This window comes from Trachinotus anak, unplaced genomic scaffold, assembly GCF_046630095.1.
Source record: "Trachinotus anak isolate AG129_WGS33_773 ecotype Australia unplaced genomic scaffold, CSIRO_AGI_Tana_v1 ptg000002l, whole genome shotgun sequence".
Classification (NCBI taxonomy): domain Eukaryota; kingdom Metazoa; phylum Chordata; class Actinopteri; order Carangiformes; family Carangidae; genus Trachinotus; species Trachinotus anak.
The window spans coordinates 13279245-13303005 of NW_027273853.1; the positions used below are offsets into that span (position 1 = coordinate 13279245).

The 23761-nt window shown below is 40.2% G+C and overlaps 5 protein-coding genes across 10 annotated transcripts; 2 read left to right on the plus strand and 3 right to left on the minus strand.

Moving 5' to 3' along the window:
- Nucleotides 1–11: 11 nt before the first annotated feature.
- ch25hl1.2 (cholesterol 25-hydroxylase like 1, tandem duplicate 2) lies at nucleotides 12–2476 on the minus strand. The gene is made up of 2 exons (XM_071499316.1): nucleotides 2351–2476; nucleotides 12–959 (listed from the first exon to the last, which is right to left on the minus strand). Exon 2 carries the CDS (start codon nucleotides 956–958, stop codon nucleotides 125–127), a length of 834 nt encoding a protein of 277 aa, XP_071355417.1. The 5' UTR covers nucleotide 959; nucleotides 2351–2476; the 3' UTR covers nucleotides 12–124.
- Nucleotides 2358–7290, plus strand: LOC139633510 (uncharacterized). 4 transcript variants are annotated; one of them, XM_071499213.1, is made up of 12 exons: nucleotides 2358–2473; nucleotides 3240–3815; nucleotides 4266–4325; nucleotides 4408–4460; nucleotides 4557–4701; nucleotides 4837–5189; nucleotides 5307–5535; nucleotides 5675–5789; nucleotides 5899–6010; nucleotides 6113–6224; nucleotides 6536–6648; nucleotides 6787–7290. In XM_071499213.1, the coding sequence occupies exons 2-12, from the start codon at nucleotides 3252–3254 to the stop codon at nucleotides 6854–6856; spliced, it is 1926 nt and encodes a 641-aa protein (XP_071355314.1). In that variant the 5' UTR covers nucleotides 2358–2473; nucleotides 3240–3251; the 3' UTR covers nucleotides 6857–7290. The 4 variants fall into 4 exon arrangements, with proteins under 4 accessions (XP_071355314.1, XP_071355306.1, XP_071355330.1 ...); XM_071499205.1 differs by lacking the exon at nucleotides 2358–2473 and adding an exon at nucleotides 2509–2681; XM_071499229.1 differs by lacking the exon at nucleotides 2358–2473 and adding an exon at nucleotides 2655–2835.
- Nucleotides 7291–7374: 84 nt separating this feature from the next.
- On the plus strand, nucleotides 7375–8562 carry ch25hl1.1 (cholesterol 25-hydroxylase like 1, tandem duplicate 1). The gene has a single exon (XM_071499339.1). The coding sequence runs from the start codon at nucleotides 7510–7512 to the stop codon at nucleotides 8332–8334; it is 825 nt and encodes a 274-aa protein (XP_071355440.1). The 5' UTR covers nucleotides 7375–7509; the 3' UTR covers nucleotides 8335–8562.
- Nucleotides 8563–9466: 904 nt separating this feature from the next.
- On the minus strand, nucleotides 9467–13303 carry kti12 (KTI12 chromatin associated homolog). The gene is made up of 9 exons (XM_071499326.1): nucleotides 13067–13303; nucleotides 12167–12218; nucleotides 12028–12080; nucleotides 11877–11932; nucleotides 11677–11756; nucleotides 11379–11538; nucleotides 11201–11263; nucleotides 10431–10501; nucleotides 9467–9669 (listed from the first exon to the last, which is right to left on the minus strand). The coding sequence occupies exons 1-9, from the start codon at nucleotides 13215–13217 to the stop codon at nucleotides 9528–9530; spliced, it is 828 nt and encodes a 275-aa protein (XP_071355427.1). The 5' UTR covers nucleotides 13218–13303; the 3' UTR covers nucleotides 9467–9527.
- Nucleotides 13304–14591: 1288 nt separating this feature from the next.
- znf592 (zinc finger protein 592) lies at nucleotides 14592–22941 on the minus strand. Of its 3 annotated transcripts, XM_071499187.1 has the most exons (10): nucleotides 22824–22941; nucleotides 22626–22735; nucleotides 19783–22019; nucleotides 19514–19692; nucleotides 19230–19403; nucleotides 18984–19143; nucleotides 18278–18538; nucleotides 17166–17278; nucleotides 16898–17039; nucleotides 14592–16781 (listed from the first exon to the last, which is right to left on the minus strand). In XM_071499187.1, exons 3-10 carry the CDS (start codon nucleotides 21997–21999, stop codon nucleotides 16284–16286), a joined length of 3744 nt encoding a protein of 1247 aa, XP_071355288.1. In that variant the 5' UTR covers nucleotides 22000–22019; nucleotides 22626–22735; nucleotides 22824–22941; the 3' UTR covers nucleotides 14592–16283. The 3 variants fall into 3 exon arrangements, with proteins under 3 accessions (XP_071355288.1, XP_071355298.1, XP_071355279.1); XM_071499197.1 differs by lacking the exon at nucleotides 22824–22941 and having other exon boundaries at nucleotides 22626–22740; XM_071499178.1 differs by lacking the exons at nucleotides 22626–22735; nucleotides 22824–22941 and adding an exon at nucleotides 22461–22600.
- Between the last annotated feature and the right edge of the window lie 820 nt (nucleotides 22942–23761).

The window sequence follows — 23761 nt, forward strand, 5'->3', positions numbered from 1 at the left end:
CATGACTATGCCTCCATTTGTGAAGAAAGAAAAATTGTAATATCTAGATAATTTGGAAAAACACACAAACACATTAAAAACGCAGGTGCCTTTCTATAGCTTCTATCAAAGGTTTAACACCCTTCTATTTTACTGGGGTAGAGAAACTAAAATCAGCATGTGTGCCAAATATTTTGTCCCAGTGGCTGAAGTGTGGTGCAAAGTTGGTGTTGGGTTTCTGGTGGTGCACATCGTGTTTGCTGGGCCCTCCGTAGATGCCAAATGGTATCAGACGTGATGTGGACCAGGGGAAATCATAGCCACAGTGATCCTCTATAGAAACATAGACATGCAACACCATGAAGGCCCATGTGGTGAGAAGATGGCATCGCAGGATCACAGGATTCAGGGTGGTCCAAAAGCCCACTGTGACCAGCTCCCAGCCGCCAAGACACTGAGTGGCGAGAGCAAAGGGAGACGAGTAATTATGATGTATGGCATGGAAAGTGACATACAGCCAGCGGATCCTGTGATGGAGCAGGTGCCAGATGAAGTATTGAGAGTCAAAGAGCAGGAGGTTGCCTATGACCCCAAATATCAGCTCCAACAGGGACGGTGCCTGGTCCGGCAGATCCACAGGTGGTCTCCATGCCCACTGGGCCACTGATGCTGGGAGCACAAGGAACACGTGGTTGTACAAGGTGACACCTCCACAGTGCAGCAGCGAAGAGGCTGTTGGCCGTCGGCTAGGTTGGATCTTGTATTGCTGGACCCATGCCCACTTGTCCCCCATTATGTCACAAACAAGGAAAGGAAGGCACAAAACAAAGTAGGAAGACACAGTCAGAACAACGGGGAAGAGTGGAGATCTCAGATAGTCTCTGTAGTTGAGCCTCAGGCTGTCCCACAGAGGCTGCAGCAATGAGTCGTTTCCTAAGCATCTTATCCAAAGACCTGCACCGGTATCTGTAAGCTCCATCCTGAAGTGGAAAACACGAGGTCAATATCTTGTACCTAATGTCTGAGGAATGTAGAAAGAAACGGCGACTGTGTAAAGACTTTATTCCATGAGTGTCTGCTTGTGCTTTGCTCACTGTGTGGTATCAGGTGAAAGACGGGTGAAATTAATTATTCATACCCCCTGGGTAACTGGTTACATATAGCTCTCCACTTGATAAATTGTTCAGTATGAGAAATTATTTACTTATTTACTCTCCGTTAGAGCTATGTTCACGTTCAAGTTAAAGTTATTTTATTTGCCATTTTACACGAGTACAAGCTCAATGAAATTCTTGTAAAGTTCACTTGGTCATTTAAAAAGACAGACAGACCAGCAGAGAACATGGTGCTAAAAGGGAGACAGGAATATTTTCTAAAGGGGAGACACAAACAAAATACAAGTCACACTTTAAATGAACACATAAATCGCAATACAATATAAAAATACATAATCTACTGTATACAAGTCAGGCGTATTTCAGTGCACAAATGCACTGATGCATATAGATGTTACCAGCTGGTCTGTTTTGATATGAACCAAGTGCACAGTCTGGACAATATTTAGTGGAGAATATCGAAATCATTAATATTTACGTACATAAAGTGAATCTTGAATATATGAAAAGTTACAACAGCTTTGATTTTTCATCATTTTCTTTGAAACCTTTCACCTCAGCACTTTAACAGACCCCCTGCTGCAGCAGGCCTACTGCAGGTTTACTGTGAAAAAGAGGAAGGAAGTATTGAGACAACTATCTAACCACAAGTTCCATTTAGTTGTTGTTCTGGATTTTTTTCAGTTATCTCACATGGCCCTCACCAGGAGATGGAGTTAATACTGTTGCTGTGGAATTTAAATTTACATTTATTCTGAGTACTTCAAGGATTATCCAAAGACTGTATGGGATTATTCCTGTTGTCTTAATGGCCTTATGACCAAAAGGTGTAGAACAGCTTAATGTAAATCCTTTTTTGTTTTGTTTTGTTATCTTAAACTTGTGAATTAATTAGGTTCAAAGTCATTTTATGAATTTTGAAGATGTAAAACTAAGTTTAGTTGACTGAATTTGAGAAAATAAGTTCAGTAGATTAAAGTTGACTTAACTAGCTGAACTATTTAGACACATACTGCTCTCGCTCTTTTACATTTATGCTAAAGTACTGTAAAGTACAGGTTTATGCAAAAAGCACTGACCTGAGTTGTACACAAGTCTGTGCAGTATGTTTTGTTTGATATTGGACCTCATGTATAAAACATATGCAGCAAGTCTTCATCGTGAACTGGCTCTGCAAACAGCATCAAGGGAGGGTCTGTAGAAAGTTTTAAAGTTTCTTTACGAACCTAATTTAATGATAATAAAAACAAACATACTAACGGAGTTTCCAACATGGATGTATTATAAGACTGAAAAAGGAGCCGTGAACCTCCCACACTGTAGAGGGCGGAAACAGTAACTTCGGTCCAGGGGACAACAGGGGGACCTTCCCACGGCCTGTAAGTAAAAATCGTCAAAACCGACCCTGATATGGTTTTAGAGGATTTCTTAAAATAACAGGCTCTGGTTACATCCATGGATGTCTTAAAAGACATCAGGGACGCACTTGTTCCCTCTGCAGCTTCGGCGCTTCGCGTCGTGCGTAATGATGTGTAACCTCTGCGCCTTGTTTCACGCACAACACGTAGCGGCGCCGTCACCTGACAGGTTGTTAAAGACACTTTCTATTGCTATTTGAAGCTTTTAAACACTTATGGTTTTATCATTTCACGGAATAACCCTTTTTGCGGACCCTTGCGTATATTTTAGGTGATGTCATCTTAAAACTATAACTCCTTTTGCTTTGAATGAAGGGACAACAGTAAGTAAGTAGCATTACTGTAGCATTACCCCCCGATAACTGCATGTTAAGTCTATCAAGTTGAATAAACAGCTTAGTTTACTGAGCTTAGCTGTTTAGCTCTTTATTAAGCTTGTTGTTCTTATATATCCTTGTCAGAACTGCTCCCAATAGTATATAGTTGTGTATAGTTTGCGTCAAGGCCGTGACATGTAATGAGGCGTCACAAGTAGACAGTAATTTATTTTTAAGGGGTCACCAGCCAAAAAAAAGGTGGGGAGCCACTCCGTCCTTCCAGCTTTGTGGCAGGAGTTTTGGGTCGTTCCTTGCCTGTTTCCACACTACATTGCTCCTCAGTGTTCACATAATTGGCAAAAGAATTAGATACATCTCAATAATCTGTGTTACTGTATTCATTCATACAGGTGTAAACAACAATGGAGAGCGATGAGGATGGGAAAACAGGTGAATCGGAGCAAGTTCCTCAGACACAGCAGGTGTGCCGGTTCTTCTCTAAAGGAAGATACTGCAGTTTTGGGAAGAAATGTAAATTCCTACATGTAAGAGATGATGCCGCTGCTCATGAGAGGAAAACGGTTGAGAGTCTTAGTGGCTCAGATTTTACACCTCCTCCTGCCAGTAACTCCAGGGCCGCCCCAGCACCTGGCCGCCGCCCCTGTCGCTACTTTATCTCAGGCCACTGCACCATGGAGGACAGATGTCGCTTCTGGCATCCACCACAGTTCCCCCCAGTGGACAATCTGCCTGTCTCTGGCAATCAAACAAGACCCTCCCAGAGGATGCCACCAGTAGCTCGCCCCGGCATCCTCCAGGAGGTCAAGCTGTGTGATCTGACAGAGGATCTCAACAAGCAGCTCAGAGACACCGAGATCAAGCAGCTGAAGAAGCGATTTCCCAAAGACCAGCTGATTATTCAGGAACGAAGTGATGGCAAAGTTACTTATTACAGGGCGACTGTACAAGCTACTGATCCAGACTGGGTAAACATTGTCCTCTATCTCCGCTCCTCTCCTATGAGCTCAGAGCAAAGATACACCTACATATTATTTCTATAAATCAAATTGAAACTGTATTGCTGTTGTTCAGAGATAAATACTGAACCTATCCACCAATTGATAATACAACCATTCTTAGAGCAGTAGGACAGCTCTCACAGTGTAATTGTTAATTAGCACAGGAAAACACTGGATTTGTATCAAGTTGCACCACTGAGATCAAATTAATCCTATTTGCTATAAGAGAAATGGGGTAAAGCAGTGATTAAAACTAGTTCATTTGACAGCAAGAGAGTGGAAAGTTATATTTGGTATTCTACTATTCCCATTTGGTGATTTTTAAACAACTGACTCCAATATAAGGTGAAAGATAGCCAGCCATTTGATTTAATACAGTATTATCTGGTAATATACTGACCCTCTGCATTCTCACAGCCTTTTGATCTGAAAGAAATTGACATCATGGTGAGCTTCCCAGACAATTACCCACAGGAGGTAAAGACAACTACTAAGGATTCTATATTAAAGTAATTGACAAACAAAATCGTTCCTCATGACCTTAATACATTTTCCTTAGATTTTCACTTTGGATATACCATTTGATCAGGATCTGCCACCAGTAATGGCAAGGTAAAATCATTTGGACTTTATTTAAATATTTAATGTTTGGAATGACGGGTGATGACAACAGTTGCAGTCATTTTGATAATGTTTCTGCCTGTGCAGACATGTACAGCAAGCATCCTTGGAGTGGCTTCAGGCAAAGCATGCAACCAATCAGCTTTTGGGAAAGATAGAGTTGCTCTTCCGGCCTTTTCTTCGCTGGCTAGATCGCAGTTTGGAGAGACTGTTCACTGAGGGAGCCAGGCAGGTGAGACTACAACCTGTGTGAATAGCGGATTATTGTGAATCAGTCTTCCCCTTGAATTTACTAAGCTGTAAGTAGATGCTTTAAATATTTTGCTTCATGTTAATTATAACATTTTTATTTTGAATTTTCTTGCAGTTGAAAAAAGACGTCGACTTGGAAAAGGCTGGATTGCAGTTTATACCATACCAGGAGCTCCAGGCAACAGTGTGTGAAAAATCAGAGAATGGTCACTCCTCTGATCCTGCTCCTGACCCTGCTGCTGCTGTAGATGCAGATGAGGATGCCAGTCAGTCAGTTGAGGGAGAAAAACCAGTGGATCCAGGCTGTGATGAAGAGCAGCAGCAGGAGGAAGCTAGTCATCTGGTGGAGAACATTAAGATCAGTGATCCCCGCAGAGGCACAGAGGTGAAGCTGCTGGGATTGAGGCTGGGAGAGAACACAGCCACTGTAGTCGCCCAAAAGATTGCTGTTTGTCTGCAGTGCAATAGGTAAGGAAAAAGAACAAAAAATAAGATAGCTGCATCAAGAATGAAAGTTTTTTTTTTTAGCGTAAGATCTGATCCTCTGTTGTAAACTAGACTCTGATGTACGTGTCCTGTCTGCAGGTGCAAGATAACTGCAGACCTGACACTCAGTGGAAGGACGGCCTGCTCAGCTCAGTGCGAAAAGTGCAATGCAAGCATCAATGCTGCGTTCAGGCCCTGCATGCTGCACCATTACAGTGATGTCCTGGGATACCTGGACCTCAACAGTGCTGCACCTGCTGATCTCGTGCTTCAGGACTGTGAACTCATTGTGGGCTGCCTCAGCTGCTCCCAGGAGTGCCCTGTGCATGTAATGAAACATGTTCTGGTCATTACTGCACACATTTGTGTGAAAGTCAATATTGTGAAATAACTGAAATATGTCTTGATGTGCTCTGACTTTCTCTTCTCTTTTTTATATATATTTTTTTATTTTCATTTTTCAACAGAACCTTTCCTATGGACAAACAAAGGAGTTTAATTGTGAACACTGCCACAGCAAACTCAGTATCCTGGCTGAGAGCACAAGATTCCTGTATATTCAGCCGCGCACCAGCAAAACAGGTCAGAGCTCAGTGTCCATTGTAACCTCACATTCGTATTTGAAAAGCAACACAATGCATGAAAACCTTTGAATAAGAGCATTATACATATAATGTATAATTCTTCTTAGCTTCAAGTGCTGTTAATTATAAGACACTGAGGGACCCTGCGGTACAAAAGGGGAAGCCACTGCCAGAAAAAGGAACGTGCAAACATTACAAACAGAGCCATCGCTGGCTAAGGTATCATCCTCACGGTGTCTTTTTTTTATTTCACGTGTACGATATCTGAGCTTTGAGAAGTACCTGGTGAAGTTGGTGAAAGCTTCGTACCCATGTTCTTAGGTTTCCCTGCTGTGGCCGGGCTTACCCCTGTGATGTGTGCCACGATGAGCACCAGGATCACCCCATGGAACTCGCCACCAGGATGATCTGTGGCTACTGTGCCAAAGAACAGGTGAGCTATAGACATAATAATAATACATTTTAGGCATCAAACTTACTGTCATCTAGGCTGACTTGCACTCAGTTTACTGAAGAGAGAATGTCCTACATCACCTTTCAAAGTAACACTGGCAAAGAGTCTCAGCTCTCAGTAGAGGGGGAGAGTGAGGAGAGCGATTTTGACTGGCCCACTTAATTTGTTCATTAAAAAAAATACAAAGATTGGTTCCAGCTGGAAGCAGGAGTGCATAAGGCTGGTGTTAGGCTTTCACTCTGAATGGGAACATTTTCTGAATGTAATCCCCACCATATTTGTTTTCCCAGCCGTACGCCAATGGAAAACCTTGCATCAGCTGTGGCAGCATGATGACGAGAGGGGCACGCAGCAGCCACTGGGAGGGAGGACTGGGATGCAGAAACAAAGTCAAAATGAGCAGGTACATCTGGACAAGTTTATTGTTAACACTACCGAAGAAAACATAATGGTAGAATTAGAAACATGTTATTCATTGAATAACACTGGCATTTCTATCAGTGGTTAAAATGTTAAGAGTTTGTTTTTGTTTTCTCTTCAGAAATGATCGACAAAAATATGCCAATACCAACAAAACGGTCTCAAGGAAGGCCACCGGTGAAAAGAAGTAGCTGGTGAAGAAGATTATTGAGAAGACTATTGCATTAATTTGTGATTTATGATACATGAACCATGGTTTCAATGAAATTTTCTATTTCCCCAATAAATCATGTTGTTATGATTATTCAGTATAAGTGTTAATATTTTGATCTAATAAAGTCTCAGAGTTTATCATGGATTAAGTTGGGGGACTTTGTACCTTTGTCACCTTTTGCATGCCATGTGAGCAGTTGAATCAGCACTTTTTTTTAATTTTAAGAGAATGAGAAATTTCTTTAGCACAAAATAATAATCATTTATGCTACTCAGATTAGAGAGCTGGAAATATTGGAGAAGAGGTGACATATTTAACCTTTACAATAATGTTTTTGCTCTTTCCTTCTTTCCATGGATTAAAATGTTTGACCCTGTACTGGCTGATAAAAATGAGTCTTGAGCTTATCAATATGTTGCGTCTAATGTATTTTCTTGAGTGCTTTTGTTAATCTTCTTGTGAAGGTCTGTTTATGGATATTGAGCTGCTGAGAAAAAAAAAAGCTGCTGGTCTGTTCTGAGTGGGGAGCAAAGCCCATTCTGTTGAACTCCACTATATAAAGGCAGAACTTTGTCTTGATCATGAGACTTGCAGCAGCAGCAGCAGCAGCTTTCATTGTACCACAGCAAGATGTTGAACATCAGTGAGCTGCCTCTGCAGCTTCTTCCCTCCAGGGCCTCAGATCGTCTGCTTCAGCCTCTCTGGGATTATTTGCTTCTTCACCACCTGCCTCTTATTTCATCTCCTTTTTTCCCAGTGCTCCTTGCTTTTTCCAGCTATTTTGTCTTCAGTGTACCTTTTGCTGTACTGGATCTTTTGGGAGAAAAAGCACCTTTATTGTATCAGTACAAGATCCAACCAGACAGGCAGCCAACAGTGGGCATGATGGCAAAGAGCTTCTGTACAGCATTGTATAACCACATCTTCTTTGTTCTGCCTGCTGTAATAATTGGCATGTTCATATTGCCAGCACCAACATTGCCACAGGAGGCTCCTTCTCTGTATGAGGTATTCATTGATGGACTGGCTTCACTTCTCCTCTTTGACACTCAGTACTTTATTTGGCATTTCATACATCACAAGCATCCACAGCTTTACCGGTGGATCCATGCAATCCACCATGAATACATGGCACCTTTCTCGTGGTCGACTGAGCAGCTCAGCATCCCAGAACTGATGACTGTGGGACTCTGGAGCAACCAGGACCCTATTCTTTTAAAGTGTCACCCACTGACCACATGGTGCATGACAGTTTTCAGTATCTGGATGTCTGTGGAGGACCACATAGGCTATGACTTGCCATGGACCCTCAACCATCTGGTGCCTTTTGGTCTGCTGGGTGGTGCACCAGCTCATGATATGCACCACCAGAAGCCGAGCAGTAACTACGCTCCTTTCTTCAGTCACTGGGACATAATCTTTGGCACTGCTGTCCCTCTGAAGAAAAAACTATGAGAAGCTGATAACTGAAAGCAATTCTGTACAAACTGCATGTTTAGTGTTTTTTGTAAGTTATTGTCAGAATTTCTCAAATCAATTTCTGTTATTTTTCTATCTTTATTTACCGTTGTGTCTTTAATTTTGTAGCACTTGCTGCCTCCTTGCTGTTAAAAAATACAATATAAAAGTCAATTAAAAGTGTATTTTGATGGCTATTCATTCAATAAAATTATGTTTTGGCTTGATGTTTCTATTGATATTGTTTCTGTGATATATGGCGCATCGGTTATATAGAAGTTGACACATTCAAAACATTATTTCTCTATGCATGTCATAGGTGCATAATCACACATCATTCGAGTCATTCCAGTGAAGTAACCAACGGTAATTAGTTGCTGGCACACCAAATACTAATTCCTGCAAATGACTTCCAGTTCTACCTTTTCTCATAATCTTCTTACATAATACAAAATCTTTGAAAGAGCTTTGCTCAGCAAGATTTCCCTTACAAACGCCAAACAGAATAAGGAGCATTTGGACAAGAAATCTAAGTACTGTTTGTCAGGCTGGTCAGGCTTGGAATTAAGGCTAACCCGTACATGGGGAAATACTCAGTTTGGATTGAACAAGGTGCTCTGGACTGACATGAATGTAGAATTCATTACAGAAAATGACACAGCAAAAAAGAGAGGCATGGGGATTATAAAAATGCACATGGAGGCCTGGAATGGTATTAAATGTCACAACTTTGCCTTATGTAGCGCTTAAAGGTTTGACAACAAATTCTTAACACACTTATCTGGTATTTCATCCTCATGACAACTGAACAGGAACACTGTAAGATGTGGCTAAAAGCTTTGGACACAGGGTTATTTGGATCTTTTGATTAGTTTTTTTTTAATCAAATCTGTTTTTATGGTTTCTTCTTCTGGCTTTAGTAAACTGGGTTCTCAGTCTGCCTTTGCTGCTGTTCTGTCTAGAAATTAATTTGTATATAATGTTCAAGTACTGTATATGACTATATTTTGTCAGTTGATTTACATTTTTGCTCTGATTAGGACATTTATTAAATGCGTTACTTTTGGTATATCCAACCATAAATGTTTGTAAATGAATCTAAAATGGCCAATAACACACAACCAGGCAATTCATATTTAAATACATTTATTTGTCACAAAAAATAAAAAAGAAGCCAATGCTAGATAATTTCAGTGAAGGCTCTTATTTAAATACTGCACAAACATGTTGGAAATTTGTCCTGTGTTCTCTGTTGGATGCATCTTGGTGTAGCTGATGAACTGGCGCCGTAGTTTCCGCAGCTCTGCCATGTTGATGCTCCTGGTGAGCTCGATGTTTAACATCAGGTTAAGGACATTTGAGAACAAGTTTGTCAGCGAACACGCTGTTCTCACAGGAAGACAGAAACTTTTCCTTCCTACATTAAATAACTGACCAAAGTATGTGAAGGTCACAGGTACCACATCTCAGTCTTTAAGGAAGACAACACAATGACACAACACACACAAAGTGCTGAATGTTACGGACATTATTTCAAATTCAAAGCATGCACCTATCATTGAAGGTTGACCAGTGCAGAACTGGATGTACTTTTAAGTTAGTTTCTGCTTGGAACACCTTCAAAAGGAGAAAATCAAAGTGTTTGCTTCTGAGAAAGGCTGACACACTGCAGCTGCCAATAAAAATCCACTAATCTACGTAATTTGGTTTCTCGCCACCATACATATCCCACACTATGTTATTACTGGAAAGACCTTTAACAGTGATTGGTTGCTCTACCTATCACTGAAGTCCTTTGATGGACATGCATTCATCAACCTTCCCCTTTCTAACAAGGCATTTGATATAGAGCACTTTGCCTCCCACTGGTGAGGTAATATGACTTCCCTTAGGAGGTAGATGATACAGATGAGACACCAGAAAGTAACAGAGGCAACAGGAATTTCAAACAGTCATTAGCTGTGACAGATTACGACCCCATGGATTTGTGACATCACACAGGGCTGGAAACATGAAAACAGGTTGAATATGAAAGGAAAATTGAGTTTTTAATAATGTAATGTAATGACGTGCAAATTTTGTTTAAAAAGGATATCTTTTCTGTAGCTCCTGGAACTGAAATGAGATCCCCAGGAACACTTGTCTTCTGGGCATTAAAAATTGCCTGAAATTTTAAAATGATCTTTATCAAACACATAACAAACAGAGGGTAATGTTCCTACTGACAAACACAACCCCCCAGGTGCTTTGTACTGTAGGGAGTTCAAGGGAATTTGTGCAAAAATAGTGCTAGAATGAAAACATTACTGTCCATGTAGACTTCAGTACGGAACAAAATGCAACAAAGAACATACTATTTCAGGCCAATAACAGGTGACAGGAATCAATAGTACATCAAGGGAACATAGCAGGTAATTCCTTATTGGCTAGCAGCAATTAGCAGACATGTCAGTAGATATAATAACAGGAGCAAAGGTATTTACACAACAGGATAATGTCAATGGCAGAAGTCAAGTAATCCTGAGGTCAGCCATGTGTAGAGGGAGCACTGCAATGCAACTTTAGGACCAAAAATAATGCTTTTAATTCTTTAATTTTATGTCATATGGATGGGGGACATTGAAAAGATTGCCATGTCTACAACCTAAAAGGCTTCCTATCATGGAACAAGTAAATACCTGCATTACCTATGCACTGAAAACTACATGGAGTGAAATGTTTGCACTCTTGTGCAGTTGAACCTGCCATTAAACCAAGTATTTTTCAGTCCATACTGCCACCAGGAAAAAAAATATATCAAGAGAAAAAAACTGAGGTGACTGGCAAATGAACAAATAATCCAAAATATCTGACAAAAACATACCATTAACGCATCTTGTGTGATCTTGTCCAACTCGTACAAGAAGTTTGCTGATGACAGTGGTTGCTGCGGAGAAACACAAAAGGACCTATTATAAAAGGATAGCATGGCAGGATACATCTACATGTAGTGAATACCGTATGTGTGTTAAAAAACATGAAAGCTTGTGTATGTCCCTTACACTCTGAGTTGACTGGTTAGGTCGGGGTGCTTTTCTTTTAAAAAGTGCATCAGAAATGGCTTCAAATGGAAGCGTGTCATCTTTCAGGATGGTGAAGAGAGGACTGTCCCATCGGTTTCTGGAGTCTGGAGCTTCAAACCTTAGAACTAATGCGCCAAAGCTACAGAAGACAAAATGGACACAAGGCAAATTACTAAAACAAATATAATGAAGGCATAACAATATTCTTCAACCCCAAGTCGGTCTTATCACAGATTAATATGCACCTATACTGTGTGTGCAGAGGCTTCTCACTCACATGTCCTGAGTGTACTGCTCAGCAGCATCTCTGCTGGTATTCCACAAAGAGCTCTGTTCATCGGATGTCAAACAGTAGACCTTCATAAAAAAAAAAAAGCACAGAGATTTTGACTTGAGGGATTAATGTATTAATAATATTTTTATTCAGATACTAAATTGTAACCTGTAATCATAGAGTCAGTTATCTATAACCCTTACCATGCAGTGTGGTGTCTGTGCATGTTTGATGAGACAGAACAGTTCATAGCGGTAGCCTGCAAGAATTCAATATTAAAAAGGGAAAGGCACAGACAAGTGGCAATGTTTCAATAGAAAATCTGCACGGCACATTGTTAATAATATTATTTACCTTTTATGTAATTTAATGAGTCCAAAATTACAATGTCTTCCTTGTTGACTTTTCTGAACAACAAACAAATAAATGTTAAAGGGGCAGAGACAACAGAACAGCAGTGATGGATCTACTATCTAGACCTGATGAAACCCACCTCTCCACTTCAGCTTTCAGAGCTGCTCTGACGTTTTTTTCCTTTTGGGAATCTGCAATAAATCCAGCAAGATTAAGTTACTGCTAAAGTGTGTCAGGTCCAAGTCCAAGGTTACTCTGAAGAAATCCTCTTTCAAAAAGCCACTGTTCAGCAAAAATGATTGTTTTTTCATTAAACAACTAGCCTCGTCACTGAGACTGTTATAGTACTTTATGGAAATATCATGAATAACACAATTAACTTTAATTGGAAGCGAAAAATTAGAAACTGCTTATGTCAGGCGAGAAAGTAAGACAATAATCACTGGAACCACATGTTATATCACTATTTTAGGAGGATGACAATATCTTCAACAGCTATTTGACTAATGTCATGCTTCAGACTGTACTATTGTAAGACACTGTTTCTGATATGGTACATGTCAGAAAAATAGAGAGAATATCGACTATAATCCTGGGAGATGATACAGTCTAATTGGTGGAGTCTTCATCATAGCCCAGTGATGCAGACACTTGCACGCCAAACTCCATTCAAAATACCATTAATTTAATGCTGCCCAATTCCCCCCCGATAAACACAACGCGAATGCAAAAACTCGCTTTAATTTGCAGCCTATAATTTTTCAGTGGGCGGCACATCTAACAAAGGTCCAGGAACAAATCTATTTTAATAACAAATGATCTTTTCAACGAGCTGGTTCACGTCACTTCCTTGAGTAAGTTAGCCTCGGTTCACGGCGAGGCTGGCCACCCAGATATTACATGAATTATAAAAAAAAAAAAAAATATGCAAAAGTAGTAGTATGTAAAAGTAGCTTCCAACAGCACAGTATTCACAAAAAACTCGTGCTACATACAGATAATAACTACATGAAATTAGACGTGACTAGCTTTAACTTGCCTGCGTAAACACTGTTTTTCTCAACGCCCAGAGCTCCATCTCCCACAACATGAACCTTTCGCTCTGTGCTCCGCTCAAAATACACCTTCAGCTCTTCTGCCCGTCGTGTTTTACCACTACAAGGGTAACCACACATCACTATCAGAGGCATGGCTGCTGAGTGTTATCGAAGAAACTAGCCTGAGATGCGATGGAAAGCATGTCGCCGCCTTCACCCGGATACAATAAGTAAAACCGTATTAAGACGACCAACAGGAGGCGCCACAAAGCTGACTTCCTGGTTCGTTTTGTTCCATATCAGTAAGTTCATATTTTTAGTATTGTGTGAAAATGCTATGATAAAAAAAAATACAACACATACTTCCATTAGATTATTTGCTATTTTAATCAAATGATAAACAGAATATTTCAGAAAAGTGAAAATCATCAAAAAAAAGTGTGTCAACTGGTCTGACTTTCAGTACTAGTTTATTGACAGAGGACACATAAATATTATGTTCAAATAAATGGATACAAGAATAAAGCAGTGCAGAATGGCATCACACTGTTATTTACAATATAACATATTGCGTAAAAAAAAAGAAAACATATTAGAGCTTATTTTTCCTCTTCATCGGCAGGATTTCATAAACACTGATGGTTTAACAACTGCTGGTAGAAATGTTCCTCAAGCAGGATCCCCTCCTCCTCTAAATGAACAGAGAAATATATTCAGTTGTACAGTGGATGGCATAATAATAATAATAATGATAATAATAATAATAAAACTAACATGTCCAGTGCTTGTTTCTGTTGTGTTTGTTGGGCAGTTTTCAGGATGTGGATGAGCAGTGCCTGCAGGTCTTCCGCTCTGTGCAGAGGACTAACAGCTCTGACTTCAGTGGGAACATTCACATCATCAAAGGCGGACTCCAGAAAGGAACTATCCATAACACTTTTCTTGCCCATGAAATGTCCTTATTGAGCAAAACATACAATAGCAATGTAAACAGTTAAAAGTACATTTTAAGAAGAATACATATGTGTATATGTAAAGTGTAATTCTTCTTACCTGTTGCCCACAGATTCCCCCTCGGATTCACTTTGATCTTTGAAACTTTATTTCTCAGCTCAGTCAAATCAAGAGTCATTGAAGATGTCATGGCAAAGTACGAGATAAGGATTAAAGACAGGAGTCCTGCTCTGCAGATCTTTGTCAAAGTGCCTCTCATTCCTCAAGCGTGTTCTGTGCAATTTGGTGGCAGCTAATTAAAATCTCTTTGCTCTGCTCTTCTGGACAGGCAGTTATACTGAGAGAGGATGGACTTAATATTCTAATGGCATGAAGTCATCCGTCTGTGACTGGTTTCTTATTGGATGCACGATGCACATTAGGATGCCTTGTACCATTTTGATTTGCTATTGTCAAGTGCGTGACCTCAATGTAAAACCACCATTTATCGCATCCAAATACCAGTTTGTTGTAAATACCAGTAGTTTAATACAGACAGGAGTCTGTGACACAAGACGAAAGACAAAGCAGATATATAATTAAATGCACCAATTTATTTGTTAAGTACATTACGTAAACATACCAGCAAGGCACATGGGCCACTGCATGCTGAACAGATGTAATGGCTTAAGAAATGCTGTGAATCCAGGGTTCATTGGCTACTGTATGTACACAGGTTACTTTCCTACACAAGTCCTCACTGTACACAGTATCAAAAGTACAAATCTCTTTCAACAAGCATTACAAAAGAACAAGTCGTGAACAAGTCATTATTTGAAGCCTCTGCAGACTGACTGCAGTGATTTAAGGATTACAGAGAAATAAAGAGCTCATATAGCACTTACATAGAAAAGTTTACTTGCCAGTTCAGTCAATATGACCATATAGCCTTACTATCATTCCCAAAATAATTTATAAAATTTAATAATGTGGAATAATACACATTTTATAAACTAATTTTTTACATTGCACTGAGATTACCTGTAACTCTTCAAAGCCTTTCAACGTTTAACAATCACTGCCATTTACCATGGAGGTAGGAACTGTCACGTATTCATTACAAAACAAGAGGTGCTGCTTTACAAATCAGAACCTGTGGGTGAGAGGGAACCACTATTATGAGTGTTAATGCATCATGGATTTAAGAAGTTCCTCTGCTCTTACTAGTATTTTTTCATTATGAGTCACTTTGTGTTAACAGGTCATGATTTCTAAAACATCAATATCTCCAATATGCTGCCACACTTCACTTTCACACCTGCTCTGGATTATCCAAAACAATGTACCCTGATTTGACATAACATTGACCGTTCACTTGCCTGAAAAATACACTTCTGGCAATTTGAGGTATTTTCAATACTGCTGCATCACACATCCAATACCTCCCCATGTTTCTCCTGAATGCTCATTTAAAGAAAAATCATTAAAAAGAAAAAGAAAGGAAAAAAAAAGGCCAGATTTGGAACAACACGGGCACCCACAAATCGACAAACAAAGATAAAAGCATTTTAGAATTCTTATAGAGTCAAAAGAAACTCTTGTTCTTATGTATAGCCTAATTTCAGTAGGCTTTCTTTAGCAAAATAACACTGCACCTGTAATTAATCTTACAGGATACTTTTTCAAAATAACTGATTACCATGAATGCAGAAGTACTGCTTTTAAATGAATATTGAACTATATTATGTTTTGCAATAAATGGCAACTAAAATTCTAGCTTCGTACTGCAATATAATTGCAACATAGTCAACATAAAAACTGAAACCTGAATCCCATTCAGGTAATAGTGTGCAGCATTAAATACTTCAAATTTAAGCAATTTAAATTTACTGTTGGTTATAAAGGCAAAAATCCACCCTCTCACTGTAACATCAATCAATACCAGACCTAAAAACTAACAAATATTCCTGGATCTCCTGTCAGGGTGGATGGAATAAAAAAAATTTAAAAAAAACAATGAAAAAAAAAAAAGCTTTAGCTGTACTATTAGTGCAGTTATGTCTGGAAGGCAAGATGAATATATTACCAACATGCAATGTTAAATAAAAATAATTGAAATGTGAATATTAAATTGTCTTCTTGTTTATGAAAATACTGTTTGATACTAAATGTTAAGGATCTGCTTGAATATACTGCATGGCCTCAGAATAACTTGAGAATTTTCAAAATTAAAGGCCCAAACACTGTACCATCTCCATGCTTACAGCGACTTTGAGGTGGCTCTTACTACCAGGGAGAGACTGTGTGTGTCTGTGAGTGAGCGCTCAGTCTGAAGTTACAGTCCGTGGTCTGGTCACAGTGCAGAGGCGGAAGCTCTTCTGCCTGTGAGGGCTTCATTTCATTAAGCTCTGGTGACAAGTTATCTACCTCATCAGTCTCTGCTGGCTGGTTATCCTGCTCCTTCTCCCTAACCCCTGCCGCCGCCGCCTCCTCCTCCTCTGTCTCTTCTTCACGATCTTTGACTTTGTGTACAATAAAAAGATGTCTGTTGAGAGACAGCACAGATGTGAAACACAGGCCACAGTGAAGGCACTGAGGAGTGTGTTCATCAGTTTTATGCTGAGGTATATGCTGCTGGAACTGTGTACTGTCATCTGTGATGAAACCACACTTTGAACAGCGGTACTGAGCTTTCAGACGCTTCGCTGATGGAACCTCCAGACTCCCAGCGCGATCCTTCCCCTCCTTCTTGGTGCCAACGACGGGTTTTTGTGATACAAGTTCCTGCCAATCACAGAAGTCACACACTTTAAAATAATGACCTGTAAAAGCTATAACATCTGTATCTATGCCTGCAGTTATTTTTTGTTCATTGTGTTTAAAAAATAATAAAGAAATACCTTTCCCAAAGCCTTTTTTGACTCCTGGACGGCAATTTTCGGCATCTGGCTGAGATCAGGATTTTTGATACCATGCATTAGACTGATGTGGTTCTTCAACATCACAGTCGTTGTAAATATTGTCTTTGTATCCGTGCAATACCTGAAGTGTTTTTTAAAAAAAAAAAAGAGAAATGGAGTAGAAATAAATGATTTGGTTGATGATGTTTAATTTGACACAACAGTGTGACAACACTGATTAGTTCTTTTTCAGGCATAACAATCTTACCAACAAGTGTAAATTTTCTTTTTTCCATCATGGTCAATGCGAATATGTCTTCTCAGACTGGTGGTAGAGTTGAAAGACTGCTCACAATGTCGACATGGATACTTCTTCATTGACTGTTAAAAAAGTTACAAAAGGTACATTAATAATAATGTGACAATATGAGCTTGCCAGAAAAAAACATCTAATGAATTCATTATCTACACATGTAACCATTGAAGAAATAATAACTTTATTACTTCAGTTATTTAAAAACATAATTAATGATCTATTTTGGAAATTTCACAGGATTCACATTAGGTGACATTTAATTAAATGTGCCACACTCAGCTATGATGGGCAGTTCAATCTGTATTACTGGGTCATCTAAAAGCAAAAATGTAGCATACAAAATTGAAGAATATAAACTCAGTGTCATGTAGCTGAGAATCAGAGACAGAAATTCACAAAAGCGATGGTGGCATTGATAGGTTGAAACAAAACCCACTCTGACCACTCTGACTTCACCTCATTGTCGTCACCCAGCCCTGTCAGCACTGCACAAGCTGCACTGCTGAAAGAACAGTGGCTAGCCAAAGTGTCTTAAATAAGAATGACTAGAAATACCAGACAAACTTCTGTTCCACATTATGTTTACATACTTTTCAGACAGACTACATGATAACTAATTTATTACCTTAATTTATTACCTTCACCAAGGAGTTTGTATTTTCACCCATGTCCATTTATTTGTCAGCAGGATTACACAAAAATTACTGAACCAATTTGCACCCAACTTGGTACCAGGATTAGGAATGGGCAGGATGTAGTTAAAGGGGCTGCTCCAGGAAATTTTTTTAATCATTTTTCTTAACAGTTTTGTCAATTTCTCAGAAAATAACGTATTTATTGATTTCTGGTTTTGATAATAAGAAATTTTGACATGTTGATTATATTAGGACCCAATAACCGATTGAAAAAAGTATGATTTTGGAGTTTGACACAAAGCGCAAATCGTCAGTGTATTCTATTATAGGATATTGACTCAAAAAAGATGCATTTTAATGTGCAGCAGTCCTTATATATTTAGATTCAACACAAACACATTCAATGATGGGAAATGTATGGTCCGTTACCTTCCCATGTTTGGTCTTAACATGAGAAACATATGAGTCTCTTTCAGGGAACCACTGGAGACACTCCCCACATGTCCAGCCGGCAGGCTTCACACGAGGTCTGCCGTCCTGCTCAGCCTTTTTTCTGGGACGATCTGCGTTTTTAACAGGACTGTGAGTCTTCTGTGGTTGGACAGAATGAACATCCTGGTACCAGTCTGTCTTATCACATTGTCTACTGTTCTTCTCTGTCTCTGCTGTTATGTTTCCTATGTGTACACCCTGCAAGACAGAAAATAAATGGCAAAAATCACAAGAGGTAACAATATATGAGACTGGCACTTCAGTGTTGTTAGACTGGGTGACCTCCTCATTTACTAAATTGATTTCTCTCATGTGCAAGGTTTTGCAGATTAAATACATTGACAAAGTAGCAGCTGAGCTTTACTTGGCCAATTCAATAATGCACCCAAGAGCTCAGGTAAAATGTTAGTTTTTTGCAGAGTTTTAATTTACAGTTTTCATGGGAAAAATAGATAATAGACTACATCCCATTTCTTTTCATAGTGGAAATAGCTAACCAAGTACACAGATACATGTTTCTCCTACTACATAGCTAAATTCAACCTACAAATACATGCAAACAAATTACTTGCAGTCAGTTTATTATTTTAACCTAACAAACATACACAAGATCTCTTTATAAAATAAATACAATCAAGCCAACCTTGAAGTGCTGCATTAACAGCTGCTTTTGTGGAAAGACTGAGTTGCATTCTGGACACTTGAACACACAGGTCACACGCTTGTTGGCATTCTCATGGAAATGCTGAAACAGTAATTGCTTCTTGTTGAAAATGGCCTCACATGAACACTTAAAGATTAACCTGCAAAATAATGACAAATCAGTTAAAACGAACTGTAAAAAGAAATGTACAACTTTTAACAGTCAGGTCATGAGATGTCAACTTACTGAGGGGATGCTTTGATAGCACTGTGTTTATTTTTCAAATGAACTTCACAGCTGTCAGAGGTCTTTAAAGCAATTGGACAGGCGGAGCACTTGTAAAAGACCTCACAGTGTTTCTCTTCAATGTGTGTCTTTTGTCCTTGAAGGGTCTTGAAAACCATATCACAGTGAAGACATCTGAAAAAAAGAAACATAAGAAAATATAAGGAGCACTCTTCTGAAACATTGCACTGTATGTAACTGAGAATTTTTAATAAAAGGCCTACACTTCATGCTTGGTCACTTACTTGAACCAAGCCTTGCGTGCGTAGTGCAGACAGTTTTCCTTGACATGCTTCTGTATGTCTGCAGAGCGACTCAGGGCACCACACTCAGGACAGCAGTAAGGGGACTTGTGTGCATGAATGCGTTGGTGAGCTCTGAAGCTGCACTTGTTGGGTAGCAACATTGAGCACACCTTACACATCTGTGTTATACAAGGAAAACGTATCAGCCTTGAAAAATAGATAAATACCTGTCACAAAGCCTTTAAAAGTTTATTGAAACATCTACTCACTAGTCCTTCCACATCTTCTGATGGCCTCTGGTAATGGCCTGCAAGTGCTTTGTAGTCAGGTAACTGCTTGTTACACTCCAGGCATCTGAGTCTGTGGCGAATAACGTTGTCTGGATATAGGGGCAGGACTGGTTGGCTTTTACGGGAAGGCAATGGCGACGAGTATGAGTCTGCATTCACAGGTTCAGTGCTCAGGGGTACAAACATTTGCTCCTCTGCTATGGGTTTCATATGGAGCTGTGTGCACTGCATCACCGTACCGTTGTTCTTGTGTTCCCGGGCATGTGCCAACAAGGCACACTTGTTGAAGAACACCATCGTCTTTGCACAGTGTGTACATCCTACTTCAATGTGAACGCTCCTCCTGCTGTAATGATATGCTAGACTCCTCTCCACCCCGAAGGAGTCCCCACACTCGAGGCAGCAGTATCCGCGTGGTGGAAGGTTGATATTGCTCTCTGGAGGTGGGTTCAGGTTGGGCACATATGTAGGCACAGGGTTGGCATTGTTCAAAAGTCTGTTAAGGGTTCCTGCTGCTGTGTTAGGAATGGATGTGCGAGGGTAAGGGCTGGCTGTTTTGACCTGATGCACCAATGGGACAGTACTGTACACTGTAGAGGAGAGTGCGTGTTGGCTTTGTTGATTTGAGGTGGACCGTGCAGCTACTGAAGCAGCAACACTGTGAGGGACCAGGTTCAAACTAGCTAAGTGCATTGCTTTGGGAACGAAGTTTGTGCTAGTTGTATGGCCTGTTGTGGCCGACACTCTCTTTGGTTTCTGCCCCTGATATGCAACAGATCTTTTGAGAGGAACACTAGTATTATGAAATATTGTTGCAGACTGTGTTTTGCCTGACCTCCTGGTGTTTGCTTCTGATTTATTGTGTAAAACTTTCGGTGAAGATGCTCTAGCTGAGGTGCCTTTATTCTGTATTCCAACAATGCTATCAACAGCCACACTTTGAGACTGATGAGGAGACAAATTGCAGTAAGAGTCTTCACTAATCATACTCTGCGATGGAGAAGATTCGTAGGTAGAATGAACTTCGTCTGTTTCTGAATCAGGGAGCACACTGGTTACTGTGCGCTTGATCTGCCCAGATGTGGTTTTGATGGTCTTAATTCTGACCCTGGGTATAGCAGGGGGTGACCCAGATGCCAATGCAGGGGATGCTTTGCCACTACTATCACTGCAGATGCTTACAGGGCTATCAGAGGGTTTCATTAACCGTTTCACAGCTTCAAGTGGACTTCTTGGGCTTCGTGGGGATATGGGTACCTTGGGGCTAGCTTTCACGCAGTCATTCTGAACTGCTGATGTTTCTCTGGGATTAGTCTGCTCACTGGGATCTTTTCTAGCATTTAGAGCCACCAAAGCCTCAAGGCAAGAGGATAATTTAGATGTCTGAGACTGAGCCTGTGGATAAGAGGGTGGAACATCCATTGTGGTTCCTGAATTGCAGTTGGTCTCAATAAAGTTCTGGTTTCCGCTTAACGGGGGAAGTGCACTGTGTACTCTGGGTGTTGTATCAATTTCATTTCTGACACAGCTGTCTGAGGGCTCCTCGCTTTGAGTGTTCTTGGGAATATCAGAGTCCTTTGGACAATCATCAAACATGCTGAGGACCAGTTTTTTTGGATCATCTGGGACTGAAGACTCCACCAAAACTGAAGCTTCTGGGAAACAAGGTCTCTCTTGTTTTGGATGCATTTCATCTCTACTACACTGAGTGTCTTCAGATTCAGGACTGGAGATGGGACTGAAATGAGAAAGTGTCTGGGAAAATACTGGTGTTCCATCAGGTTTGTGCTGAATTGGTGCCTTTCCGAGAAACTCTCTGGAATTCTCTCCATTCAAAGCAGAGACAAATGATTTGGAAAAGCCAGTATCAGTTGTCTCAACAGGGTCAATGGAGGTCTCTTGTCCCCTGAATCCATTCTGCAAAGATGATCCTGAGTGAAGCCTATCACCAAAACCTTCCAATGAATCCTGGCGGTTTGTGTTTTTCACAATAACACTTACAGCGGGAACATCTGATGTTGAGACAGCTTGGTTACTCAATAAGCTGCCATCCAGACATATCCCCGTGTGTTTCAGCTGACTCTCTGTCTCCTCATGACTCCCCTGGATGGGCTCTTTGGCATCCAACCCTGTGGCATCTGGGATGTCAAAGGCAGCCAGAAGATCATCAAAATCTGGGGTTTTCATGTCACCCATGGCTGCGCAGTCTCATCCACCTATAGAAACACATGCAAAGTTAGTTTTAATGCACTCAGTGGGCGCTGCAGACAGAGCTTAAACAACGCTGCTGATTTACAATCTGACAGATAGCCGTTTAGCAGCTGGGTAACGTTAGCTTTGACAAGCAGTTGCAAAGATCTGCTGTTTTTCGTCTGTGCAGCTGCTATTTTGAAGAGAAACATGCATTGACACACACACATCATACATGACCTAACATTTAAAACAGACTACTATGCTCACAGAGTTGGTAGGGTGAACTTCGCGACACTTGTTTTGATGTTAGCGTTGCTAACACAGAAGATACAGTCAGTTAGCCGAGAGGCTACATACCGGAGCCAAGCCAGCAAGTTAGCAACCTAGCTTAGCAACATGTTAGCGCGCAATTAATTTACCCAAGCTAGTAACCTAAACTCATATCGATGCGCAAGTTTGCTTACCATTTGATCCGCTTATGTTTAACAGCTCTAGTAAATTAGCTACGTAGTAAATTGTAAGTGCTGAGTACTCGTCAGCTAGGTTTGGCTGTTGCAGGGTTTCATGGTTTCACAGCTAGGCTACAAGCTAACTTCGTTTTCCTTTTCCTGTCGCTGAGCGATTGTTACCCTCGGCGCTGCCTTACAGACGAGAGGCGGTGCCACTGACAGCTTGAGACGGTGCTACATGTCACCGAGAAGTAGGAGGGAGACAGTTTTCAGAGTGGCTCAGTCAACAGCTGCAATAAAAAAAATTGTATCTGTATTATTGTGTCTGATAAGGATTCGTAAGAAAGTTATTTCTGGATGTGTTGATACCATACTCACGCCAACATCAAACATAAAACCAGTGGACTCTGACTAATCGCACATGGTGTCATTGCAACAATTTAACACTAGCTCTTCATTCCTTCCATTGTCAATTTCATAAAGGGGTACTTCAGAAATGTCCGACTTTTTGGGTCAGACTACTAAAGTATAATCTGTTTTCCCATCAAAAACAGGCCAAAACACTGGGTAGTTAAATTCCCATAATGCCACTCTGTAGCTTCTTTTATTGGATCCACCCTGCCTGGTAAAAGTCTCAAGTGCAAAGGGAATAAAACGGTGAACATTCAAACAACTTGTAAACATTTGCCAGTCACAACTGAAGGTGGTTAAATGCATGTAAAGAAATACAGTAAGATAGACTAAAATGGTGTACATGATCAAAACACCTTTGAACTTTGATTTTATTACCCTGAATACTGAGATGTGGTTGATGTTCTATGGACACACTGTGTTATGTAAAGTTTACGAAAGGCAATTATAAAAACACCAAAACACAGTTATGATTACCAGTTGGATGTTCATCTTAACAGCAAAACAACCCATGTACTTTTTGTTATGCTCAGTGTCCTCCAATCCACAGAGTGTTTTGTCAATTTATAATCAGGATGTAAATAAAGGAAACCTGGCATCAGCTCCACTGTTTGCTTTTTTTTTTAGCAACCTAGATATGTTGTAAATCACAGTTCATCACAGAGGAAGATAAGGTATTGTTTTGCTGTTTGTTTTTAATATATGTAACCAGGGCTACCTGGTATGCAGTATTGATACTGAATGGATTTCCTGGTGAAATAAAGCAAAGTGGAATTGAATGTAGATAGATTAACAATAGAACTGGTACAATATTTACCAGATCCACAATGTGAAAGACCACAACTCACACTGTAATCTGGAACTGGAACTGAGCTCAGCCCAGTTTCTTAGTGGTATTTACACTT

What these genes read in the sequence shown, in the direction of transcription:
- ch25hl1.2 (XM_071499316.1), bottom strand. Translation starts at nt 958, where the DNA reads ATGGAGCTTACAGATACCGGTGCAGGTCTTTGGATAAGATGCTTAGGA.
- LOC139633510 (XM_071499213.1), top strand. Translation starts at nt 3,252, where the DNA reads ATGGAGAGCGATGAGGATGGGAAAACAGGTGAATCGGAGCAAGTTCCT. An exon ending in AAGCTACTGATCCAGACTGG is followed by an intron (nt 3,816 to 4,265) that starts GTAAACATTGTC and finishes GCATTCTCACAG; the next exon opens with CCTTTTGATCTGAAAGAAAT. An exon ending in GCTACTGTGCCAAAGAACAG is followed by an intron (nt 6,225 to 6,535) that starts GTGAGCTATAGA and finishes TTGTTTTCCCAG; the next exon opens with CCGTACGCCAATGGAAAACC.
- ch25hl1.1 (XM_071499339.1), top strand. Translation starts at nt 7,510, where the DNA reads ATGTTGAACATCAGTGAGCTGCCTCTGCAGCTTCTTCCCTCCAGGGCC.
- kti12 (XM_071499326.1), bottom strand. Translation starts at nt 13,217, where the DNA reads ATGCCTCTGATAGTGATGTGTGGTTACCCTTGTAGTGGTAAAACACGA. An exon ending in GAAAAACAGTGTTTACGCAG is followed by an intron (nt 12,219 to 13,066) that starts GCAAGTTAAAGC and finishes GATTTATTGCAG; the next exon opens with ATTCCCAAAAGGAAAAAAAC. An exon ending in CACAGACACCACACTGCATG is followed by an intron (nt 11,757 to 11,876) that starts GTAAGGGTTATA and finishes TTTTTTATGAAG; the next exon opens with GTCTACTGTTTGACATCCGA.
- znf592 (XM_071499187.1), bottom strand. Translation starts at nt 21,999, where the DNA reads ATGGGTGACATGAAAACCCCAGATTTTGATGATCTTCTGGCTGCCTTT. An exon ending in CAGAAGATGTGGAAGGACTA is followed by an intron (nt 19,693 to 19,782) that starts GTGAGTAGATGT and finishes TGTATAACACAG; the next exon opens with ATGTGTAAGGTGTGCTCAAT. An exon ending in AAGAAAATTTACACTTGTTG is followed by an intron (nt 17,040 to 17,165) that starts GTAAGATTGTTA and finishes AAAACACTTCAG; the next exon opens with GTATTGCACGGATACAAAGA.